The sequence below is a fragment of the Phocoena sinus genome, chromosome 14, assembly GCF_008692025.1.
Source record: "Phocoena sinus isolate mPhoSin1 chromosome 14, mPhoSin1.pri, whole genome shotgun sequence".
NCBI lineage: Eukaryota > Metazoa > Chordata > Mammalia > Artiodactyla > Phocoenidae > Phocoena > Phocoena sinus.
The window spans coordinates 73,624,403-73,635,484 of NC_045776.1; the positions used below are offsets into that span (position 1 = coordinate 73,624,403).

The 11,082-nt window shown below is 44.6% G+C and overlaps 1 protein-coding gene across 3 annotated transcripts in view; it reads left to right on the plus strand.

Annotated features, from left to right (window-relative positions):
- MAPKAPK5 (MAPK activated protein kinase 5) overlaps positions 1 to 11,082 on the plus strand; it is a 40,672-nt gene that overhangs the window by 25,254 nt on the left and 4,336 nt on the right. Inside the window, exons 8-13 of one of the 3 annotated variants that reach the window (XM_032603146.1) lie at positions 1,071 to 1,151; positions 3,636 to 3,823; positions 5,974 to 6,094; positions 8,633 to 8,763; positions 9,027 to 9,142; positions 10,495 to 10,599. In XM_032603146.1, coding sequence (XP_032459037.1) covers positions 1,071 to 1,151; positions 3,636 to 3,823; positions 5,974 to 6,094; positions 8,633 to 8,763; positions 9,027 to 9,142; positions 10,495 to 10,599 — 742 coding nt within the window. Of the gene's footprint in view, positions 1 to 1,070; positions 1,152 to 3,635; positions 3,824 to 5,973; positions 6,095 to 8,632; positions 8,764 to 9,026; positions 9,149 to 10,494; positions 10,600 to 11,082 lie in introns of all 3 variants that reach the window. The other 2 variants (XM_032603145.1, XM_032603148.1) reach the window with 2 other exon arrangements.

Below are 11,082 nucleotides of genomic sequence, written 5' to 3' on the forward strand. Positions count from 1 at the left end.
TGCGGTACGCGGACCTCTCACTGTTGTGGCCTCTCCTGTTGCGGAGCACAGGCTCCGGACGCGCAGGCTCAGCGGCCATGGCTCACGGGCCCAGCCGCTCCGCGGCATGTGGGATCTTCCCGGACCGGGGCATGAACCCCTGTCCCCTGCATCGGCAGGCGGACTCTCAACCACTGCGCCACCGGGGAAGCCCAATTCTTAACTTTTTATGCTCTCATAAGTGGTATTTTCTTTTTCAGTTTTAATTAATTCACTTTATTATTCTTGTGTGAAAACACAAGCCTTGTGCAACACAAGATGGTCAATGAATTGCTGATAGGGAGCCTTGGTGAGCACAGTCCCCTTCGAGAGGTCAGGTGTAAGATAGCTGTAGGTCTTAGAGGTGGCATCGAAGGTGGCCTTGGTAAAGTTGCCCAATGAGGCTGTGCAGCCGCTGACCAAGGTGTAACAGTTTTCAGTGCCTGCTGTCAGCAGCAGCTTTGTGGCCACGAAGACCAAGACACTAGCAGTGGATCTGGGTGCAAGGATGAAGCATACCAGCAGAGAGCTGCAGTATCCTGTCACCTTCAAGGAACTGTATGGGGTTTGCCAATCTTGTGTTTCCAGGAGTCCCATTACCCATGACAGCGGAGTGGTTGGCCAGGAGGATGGCCCTGTGGATGGCAGTGGTTACCTCCTTGGAGCACTTAACACCCAGACCCATGTGACTATTACAGTCCCTCATGGCAACAAATACCTCGAACCTGAACTGCTGGCCAGCACCATTCTGCTTTCACTGCTTTCAAAGGCATAAGGGACTCCTCTAGGGAAAAGTAACCTCAGATCGAGAGGAAGAAGAGATAAATCTCCTTCAGGGACTTAATCTTCATGTCCTTGACCTCGGCAAACACTGGTAAATTGCTGATTCCAAGAAAGAAAAAGGTTTTTGAAAGTATTTATGTAGAGTTTTTTCAGTTGTTGATTGTTGACTGCCAGTGACTACCCTCTTCAGCCTTCCAGCAGTCTGTCTCAAGCTGCAGGTCGCTGGTGTGATTTTCAGTAAACTGTCCCCTTTGGTATAACTCTGACAGGTACTGGAGGCACAGAGAAGGCATCAGAAGGAGAAATCTGGCATCATACCTACCTCGCCAACACCCTACACTTATAACAAGGTAGGAGAGGAGATACTAATCTTTACCCCTTGGGTGTAGCCCCTCTTCTCCTATGAGGTGTTTGTGGCTCTCTGGGAAGGTGGCAAATTCCATTCTTATCCCTTAATATTGCTGCCCAAGAGGCTGAAAGCAGCCACATATGCAGAAGAGTGGAATTCAAGTATTTGTCGGATGAAATAAGATTCATACCAGTTTAGGTTTTACAGCAGGAACCAAAGGCTATGGTCACCTGGAGGTTATATATTTGGCTAGCTGTACAGTCCACTGATCACATTTAAAGATATGTTTGTCTTGCTTTTTTGAGGTGGAGGCCATTTCAGAGAATATTATTTGTCTATTTATGGTGCCATTCTTTCTAACCCCATAAAATACCCAACTTAGAACAGTGTCTAGTACACATAGCAAGTGCTCCCAAGTGTTACCTGGTACTTCACAGTTCTTAATCAGTAGCCTACACATCAAGCTTCTCTGTTCTAAAGTATGAGAGGTTTAGGGCCTCTTGAAACAGGTCCTAGAGGTCCTGGAGTCACTGAGTAGATCAGAAGAAAATGATGCTGCTTGGGGACTCCAGGTGATATAGATGGTAGAGAGGGAGCTGAGGATGGTAGAAAGGCAGGCCAGCTCTTCCTGGTCCCACACCTTTAGAGGGCCCCACATATTCCTAATGCATGTGCGTGCACACATGCAGGCATACATATCGAAGAACACACAGGCTTCTGTGGCACTCAGGACCCTCCACTTGCATTGGCACTGGCACTGGCACAGCATGACCAGAACGCTAAACAACTACTTTCATGATTAACACTGTTCAGTCCCCAAGTAAGAACTGCTCCACATCATCTTGATCTACTTGCAAAACTGTAGGCAGCTGTGCCCTTATATAGTGAAGGTTGGAAGTGAGGGCTGTGCTGATTATAGTCAGTCAGAAACTGCTTCCTGCTTCCCAGTGCAGACAGGAATTGAGTGGTAGAAGCACTTAGCTAACAGAGATATTAATTTACTTGATACGGTCTTCTCATCATGAATACAATAGATTCTTGTGTGATACATTATTTCCCAGTACTATTTTTTTCTCCTCTTCCTGTTCCATTTTGTGAATCTAGTGGTGTTTGTGAATTAGCATGGCATTCATAAAATTTACACTCCACAGATGAGTAGTATATTGAAATAAGTTCATATTACTTTTGAATGTGTATATATGTTGGTCTAGTTATAATCTTTATATTGGCAACAAAGTGAACACTGACTGCTACATTTACAAATAATTTTTTAAATAAAAATAAAGTAAAAAGATGTAGTTAAAATTTCAAAAGGTAAATAAATACATTAACGTTAATTAAAAAGAAAAAGAAAAAGAGGCAGTAGGCCAGGTGACTTGCTGTGACTCCACCACCATTCAGCTGTATGATGTTGGTGGTGCACTTAGTTTCACTCTTGACAGATGACCTTAGAGATGACAAGATCTCTGTAGTATCAGTTTCCTCATGTGAACTATTTTTTAAGATTTCTCTCCACCTCTATAATTTTATAAGTATGTTCTACAGCATGGGTCATGTCATCTATAAATGTCTACTAGTATGATGCCAAGACATGGCTGAGAGTACCTGAGACACCTCATTTTCCAGGCTTCACTCAGAGCAGCGCCCAGCTGTGGTGTGAGGAGCGTGTGGCCACAGTGGCAGGTTCCCTGGGCTGCCTTTCTCAGGTGGACACTGCTTTTGTCCTGCAATTCAGGAGGACAAGCCTCTGTGTTGAAGCCTCTGAGGACCCAGTTTCCGAGGCAGGTAGAGCTACGTTTAATTAAAATAGGAGTCCTTTATTAATAAGCATGCTGTGACTACAGGCCATGAAATCGCCTTAATATCTACAGACATGGTAGTTGGTGGCAGTTTTGTTTCGTTCAGAATATCTTCCCCAAGAATGGTCTTGCAAATGGGCACAGTGAGTCCTTCATGGCCAAAGGATTGCTTTTAGCTTCCTGTTTTTCCCTGCAGTGCCTATCCCTAAGCTTTGTCAGACTGCTTTGGGCCTTTATAAAATGACTTGTGCTGTTTTATAGAGTCAGCCCACCCGTGTCCTAGCTGCTTTGTTCCTGCACCCTCAGCCCTGCCCAGGTGGACAGAGTAAATGTTTCACAACCAGCTGGCTTATAGCTATCACTTTTCTGGCTGGGGACAAAGTATCCTACATCTGTACCCAATAATCAGGTAGCAGCTTGGGCCTAAACAGTGAGAATAAGTGACTATTTTACCCCAGACTGGCCTTGTATATATGGTGTGCACACGTGTAGTGTTGGTAGCACGTAACAAATAAGGAGAGAATGGTTAATTCTCTTAAGACTTCCTGAAGCTTTTACAGTCTCTGTGAAGTGATTCTCAGAGATATCAGCCTGTGTATATCAGGGGCTGTTTCTGGGTCAGTCCTAGGGACTTTATTTTAGAGCTGTGCCTCTGCTGTGAGTGACCATGTTCTTTTTGCTTTCAGAGCTGTGACTTGTGGTCCCTAGGGGTGATTATCTACGTGATGTTGTGCGGATACCCTCCTTTTTACTCCAGACACCACAGCCGGACTATCCCAAAGGATATGCGGAGAAAGATCATGACAGGCAGTTTTGAGTTCCCAGAGGAAGAGTGGAGCCAGATCTCAGAGATGGCCAAAGATGTTGTGAGGAAGTGAGTCCCCAGGCCACTGCGGGGGGAGGCCAGGGAGGCCTTAAAAGTGGTGGAACACAAAGGAATGTTGGGTAAAGGAAAGTCATTTGTTTCCCAGGCATGCTCCTTCTCATTTTAGCATCACAGAAAATTTTCCCTGGAGCCTGAGATGAGAGTTCTCAGTGTCCACACCTTGGTGAAATTGGAGCTTTGCTCCCTCCTGTTGCACTCCTAGAATTTGTCCTTAGGGTTGAATCCAGGTCCCTTGGTAGCCATTGTATCTGTGAGCATTAATTTAGGACCTTAAATGGTAACCCCCCTGGTGTACCCTTCCTGCACGGAGGCCGGTCATTTGGGACAGACATGATTCCAGGAACTGAACTGGGGTGCTAAAATGACCATGATGCTTTTGGCTTTTCATTCCTTAGCTGCTGTGGGAGTGTGTGATTGGTTGTGCGGGGCCTGGACCCCACCTCCTGCCCTTCCTACTGCTAGTTGGTTGCTCTGGTGTATATTAAGATGGAAAGATTTAGAAGAATTAGGGGTAGTGAATGGATGATGGAGACTTGACATTCAGAGTCCTTTGGAGAAATTAGCTAGAGCACTAAGAAAGAAGTCAGACCTAAATATGAGGTGTCTTTGCTTTTTCTACCCACCTGTGTCAGAGGCTTAGCTGACTGGAACTTGGACGCTGTTCTGGTATCCTACTGCTTGTTCTTCACTGAGTAACTTTTCCTCTTTTGGTTTCAGTTTCTTCATCTGTAATGCGATAAAGATAAGCATTAAAAGGGCAGTACCTGGGAACTGTCTCCTAACAGTACAGCTGTTTCTGTATGGAGATTACTCTCTTTCAGAAGTGAGCTTGTTCTGTTGGTTAGGTGTTTATGTATTCAAAAAGGGACTAGTTTCTAAAATATACAGGTGAAAGTTTTTTAGGAGGGTGGAGGCAATGTTTAAATCATCATTTGTCTTCCTATGCTCTTTCCCTGCTGTATTCTCAGTTACTTAACCAAAATATCAGTATCCTCTAATTGGTTCTTTGCAGTTCTGTAGAATATATTTCCTCTCCCTAGAGCAACATTGATTATCTTCTTTCAGCATTGAGATTCTTTTCTAAATAATCCTTTCTTTAGAATCTGAAGCTGTTTGTTCACAATGATCCAAAAGGTTACAGAGAACATGAAAGAGCGAGTAGGCACGTTGTCCTGACTCTGATGTTTGGAATGGGAGGCTATGTATTTGGAAGAAGGTGCTGTAAGAGGCCCAGGGAACATGCTGGGGTGAGCTAGGAATTGCATTAGGATAAATGTACAAGATGTAAAGAACTATGGTCAAAAAGCCGATGGTACAGAACAATACATTAGGCTTAGAAGGAAATGCCATCCCCTTCTCAGAGATTAGATTTTTAGCTTTTTGTTGTTGTTTTGTGTGGTTTTTTTTTGTTTGTTTTTTTTTTGCGGTACGCAGGCCTCTCACTGTTGTGGCCTCTCCCGTTGCAGAGCAGTAGGCTCCGGACACGCAGGCTCAGCGGCCATGGCTCACAGGCGCAGCCGCTCCGCGGCATGTGGGATCCTCCTGGACCGGGGCACGAACCCGTGTCCCCTGCATCGGCAGGCGGACTCTCAACCACTGCGCCACCAGGGAAGCCCTAGATTTTTAGCTTTTGAATGTCTTTGGAATAAAGGGTTCATGTCCTGCCAAATGGTGACAAGAGTTTTATCACAAGTAGCAACCTGGATTTTCAGAACCGTATGACCCCTCGACTAATTCTACAGTCACTGTTAGCCAAAAGAGCACTTTGAGTCCCTTTTGGAAATTATAGCCCACTGTCCTAGAAACATTAGTCTGGGGATTCAGTGTCTCAGGAACTGTAAGCCATATGTAAGATTACTTTACTGAACCTAGAACTCAGTCTGAGGTATCACTGGACTAAGCCTTTTCCTACCATTCTTATCTCAATTTATTTAGTATAGAAAGAACTGCCTAAGGACAGAGTGCCCTCACAACTAACGGTTAGGGACGAGAGCCCCACCTCTGTCCTGCAAATAGAAAGCCTAGGCTTATAAGAGTTGGTGGAAAGTCAGAAGCTGGAGCTGGTTAGAGCCAGACCCAGGAACTTCCCGGCCTCTGGAAGCAACTGCATGGCAGCCCTGTTGGCCTTTTCTCCACAGGCTCTTGAAGGTCAAACCAGAGGAAAGACTTACCATCGAGGGAGTGTTGGATCACCCCTGGCTCAACTCAACTGAGGCCCTGGATAATGTGCTACCCTCTGCTCAACTGATGATGGATAAGGTTTTGAATGATGCTTATTTTGTTGGCCAAAAAGGCTGTGTTGGGAAGGAATGCTGAGGCTTGACTCAATGAGGGGTTAAAGGCAAAACAATGCAGAGCACACAGTCTTTCCCAGAGAAATATCTCTGGTCTTCCAAAGATCAGGATTGGAAATAAAGAGATTATTTCCGTAAAAGACCAGATCAAGGCCTGGTAAATACACTAAGGGAACACTCAAAGGACTGTCCTTCATATTTGTGCTATGGGGTTGGGGGCCCAGAGCAGTATCAGACACCGTTCTTTTGCCCAAGGAGTTTAAACAAGACTGGTTGGAAAGACCAATAAACACAAAACAAAGAGGGAACATTTTCAGACATCAGAGCTTTTGCATGCTAAATTTTCTGTGAATGCTATGGAAATTCAGAAAAAGAGAACATCTTTGAAGGGCTGTAATTAGGGAAGGGTTCCCAAAGAGAAGGCAAAAACCATCACAATTATTAACTGTTGTGTGGCATTTCTTAACCCCTTTACATGTTTAACCCCTTTACATGTAATGAAGCCTGACTTCATTGATGGGAAGTTGGTAAAATGGGTGTGGCAGACCTGGCTTTGAAAGTAGACAGAGGGGTTTAAGTCTTGGTAGGACATAATTGAGAGGCTATTGTAGATTTTTGAGAAGAGATTTGCCACAGGGAAGGTGTTTAGAGATGGTTAGTCAGACTTGCAGACTTTCCAACCTAATACTTTTACAATAATCTAGAAGCTGAGAAGCTGCTCTAGGAGCAGAGAAGTAGAGATGAATGAATAGGCTCAATATTTTTGAAGACAAATTTCTACAATTTTTGGTGACTGACTGGATATAAGGGGACAGTGGGCATATCTGGTGACACCATTGACAGAGGGAAATCAGGAATGAGGCTGGTTTTGGGTGAAGGGAAGTCTCTTAGGTTTTAGATATTGTTTAAGGTGGTAGATGGATGTGTGGTGTGGAATCAGAATGTGGCTGAGAGGGAAAGGCAGTGACACAGACTTGAGTGTTACTGACTTAGAAGGGATGGAGTTGAAATGTAAGCGAATAGGAAAAAAGAATGCTAAGACCTCCCTTAGTTTAGCTGGAGTATGAGAGAGAAAGGAGAGCTAGAAGGAACAGAGTTTTCTGCTATCTCTGATTTGTGTGCAGTTGTCTTCCTGGTTTAAATGTGCCCAGTAGTCCAGAAATGGTTTGTTTGGTCAGTCCAGAATACAAAAGGATTACTTATACCCTCTGGTTGTCAGCAATTGAGTGTTACATTGTGGCTTTCCTCAAGATCTTGAAATGGAGAAATAAGATTGCCTTCTGGAGTTACTTTAAGATTAGTGTATAATGAAGCCAAGTATGGATATGCATAATCTTCTTAATGAGGAGGAGTAGCTCCTGGGCCTATAAGATGGAACTGCAATGTGACAGTGTATTCCCATTTTTAAAGAAATGATGTGGTCAAGATGCAGGCTGGTCAACTTTGGAAGTGTAGAAAAAATGTCCACATATGCAGAAACTGAATAGTGTCCATCTAAGCTGTGCCTAAGAGATGGAGCCTGAGCTCACAACCTTGAGGTGTTCTCATCTTTTTGGTCGGGCTGTCACGGATAAGGAAATAGATTCAAGGGTCTGGGGGCGTGTAGCCAGGGCCAGTTAGTATAGTTCTCTTAAATGAGTTCAAACTCTTCCTGATCTAATTGCATGCTTACCAAGGAACTATTTTTGTAAATTGTCAAATTTTGTTGTTGAAATTCAAACAACGCGGAGGTATATAAAATAAAAAGCAAAAGTTCCCTTTCATTACCCTGCCTCAGTCTCACCCCTCAGAGGTGAGGTGACCTATGGCTTGGTGTATTCTTCCTGATCTTTTTCTGGGGAGACACACACACACTCATGGAGTTTGTCTTTTTTTTTTTAATACAGAAGTGGGATCGTCTCATTCTTACAAAGCCATTTCTGATTATTTGCCTTCCCTTATTGGTCTGCCCGTAGTGAGAGAACGCACTGGTCATAAAGACAGACTTGAAGAGTGCTAGACCTTATGACAATTATTTCTCATTGTAAATTAATTGACTGGCTTATAGATCAGTTTGTGAGGGTCTGCTATGCTCACCAGGTGAAATGCTTGGGGTTCTGAGCCATCAGGGCTAAGGTGACTGTCTACACCATGGGGGCAGTGAGGGAGGCTTCTCAGGCGGCAGGGAGGCTTCTCAGGCGGCAGCCTGCTAGCTTTTCCCCTGATGTACATGTATGACTCTCTTTACACTTGCCCTTGCCAGTGACTGTGAGTATGAGCCTTGTTAGTATTTCTTACTTGCATTTCTGTCAGCCCACAGGAAAGAAGGGCTAGCTGTTGGCCTGGTATTCCCTGGGCCCTGCTGATCCATGGGGAAGAGTCCTCTGCCTTATCAAAATTTGTATACTGCCAGCATAAGAATGAAATTGCCACCTTAGTTCTTTGTGATTCTCCTTCCCACTGTCTTAGATTGGCTTTTTAGGTGCCCAGAATGTGGAAAACTGATGACAGTGTTTGCATTCAGGCGGTGGTTGCAGGAATCCAACAGGCCCATGCAGAACAGTTGGCCAACATGCGAATCCAGGACCTGAAAGTCAGCCTCAAACCCCTGCACTCTGTGAACAACCCCATTCTAAGGAAGAGGAAATTACTCGGGTAACTGAGCTTATTTCTTCAGTTCTCCCTCATGGCTGGTGTGGTTGAGTACAGGGTTCTGAAAGGTCAGCCAGGGGTCTGCCCTTTTTTGTCTCTTAAGAGGGTGGAAAGGATATGTTCTTTAAATAGCATCAGAAGTTGGAGATACTCTATAGTTAATTATTTATCTGAAAAATCTGTTCCTTATGTTTAGCATTAACATCTGTTAAGAGTTGGGTTTTGGAGTCTCACCTTGTTATTACCTCTCTCCCAAACTTCTAAAGCACCAAGCCAAAGGATGGTGTTTATATCCACGACCGTGAGAATGGAGCCGAGGATTCAAATGTTGCCTTGGAAAAGCTCCGAGATGTGATTGCTCAGTGTATTCTCCCCCAGGCTGGTAAAGGTCACACCATTTATGAATGCTCTGTGCGTGTCTGTGTGTGCACACATGCACATGACTAAAGGAGTGGCTTAATTTGAAGTTGTCTGTTTCATCTTTGTGTTATAAGAAAATAAGTACATTATACAGTTTGTGCCCACTGAAAAGAATGGACGGTGGGAACTCAGAAAAGTGAGGCTCTGACCCACCTTTGGTTTCCTGTAAAATTTCTAGTTTCGGTTTAATTGCCAGCGTCAGACACAGCACGTAATTTTGTATTTTCCTAGTTTGTTAATGAGATTACAGGATAGAGGATGAAAAATGTGAACAGGGTCAGGATTAGGTTGGGAAGGTCAGGAGGGTTGGGAAACACCATATCCAGAGCCCTTAGAGTACAAGGCTGTCATTAACTTGTGAATATAAAGAGACGATCTCTCAAGTTCAGAAGCGGCCCTGGCTGCTACTTGTATCATGGGCAGGGTGGGACTTAAACAGAAGTCCTTTCGAGGGAGAGCTCTCTTTTCAGTATGTTCTCCTTCCACCTAATGGGGTATGATGGGCTTTTCTCAGCAGATGAATGAGATGCTTCAAGTAGTAGGCCAGGAAACTGTTGAGTTGACCAGTCTTCCTAGATTCCTTGGCTTTTAGGGGAGCTTACTAGTGTGCCTCAGGTAGCCTTCCAAAGTAAGAAATGAGCTTAGGAGAAAGAAGGTAGCCCACTCAGTCTTATTCTCCCTCCGGCTCATGGTCTCTTAAGTTAACCAGGTGCTTTTGCTCAGCAATAGTCCGACATCCTATGGGTGCCTATTTCCCATCCCCCAGTGCTAAGACTCTGGGGGCATCAGGGAATTTGTGTGAGGTGGTCAGAGCAGGAAGAGTTGAGAAACCAGAAGCGGTCTACATCAGTGGTCCCCAACCTTTTTGGCACCAGGGACTGGTTTCGTGGAAGACAGTTTTTCCATGGACGGGGGGCGGGGGGGGTGGTTTCAGGATGATTCAAGTGCATTACGTTTATTGTGTGCTTTATTTCTATTATTATTACATTGTAATATATAATGAAATAATTATACAACTCACCATAATGCTGACAGGAGGCAGAGCTCAGGTGGTAATGTGAGCGATGGGGAGTGGCTGTAAATACAGATGAAGCTTCCCTCACTTGCCCACCACTCACCTCCTGCTGTGCGGCCCAGTGGTTGGGACCCCTGGTCTACATGTAATGTAGGGACTAGAAGTAATGATAGTCTGGTAAAGCTTGCACCTTTAATCATCACTTCTCAATAAGTTGGACCTCATGTCCTTCCATCTCTGACACTAAAATCCCATGATGCTGCAGGAAAATGCAACTTCTTCTTCATCTTTATCAATAGGAGAGAATGAAGATGAAAAGCTGAATGAAGTAGTTCAGGAAGCTTGGAAGTATAACCGGGAATGCAAACTCCTAAGAGATACTCTGCAAAGCTTCAGCTGGAATGGTAGGAGCCTTAATTATGCCTTTCCCCAGGAATGCAGAGAAGTAATTGTGTTTAGAATATGTAGGATCTCTGGGGGCTAAGCTGGGACTGTTTTCAGGTAAAGTAGGGCTGGCGAGTGAGTGGAATACTGTGGGACAGGGGGTTAGCCCTACAGTAACTGCCCAGGCATATCTGGACATCTGGCCCTTTCGCTTGTTTTCCAGAGTTCAGATGAATTATGTGTCGCAGATTCATTGCTGCAGAGCCCCCGTCACATAGCACTTGGGCAAAAAAACAGATCTCAGAACTCCTTCCAGATACCTGAACTGTTGTTCACTGGGTATTAAGGAGCAGTATACTCTGAAGGGGAGAAAGAGGGCAAAGTACCACAGAGTCCGCCCTGCTGATCTGCTTAGCTTAGAGAAGACCTGTTTCACTGAAGAGTAGAGAATGCCAAATCTGCTGCTCTTTGAATTTTTTTCCCCACAGGCAAACAAGGTACAG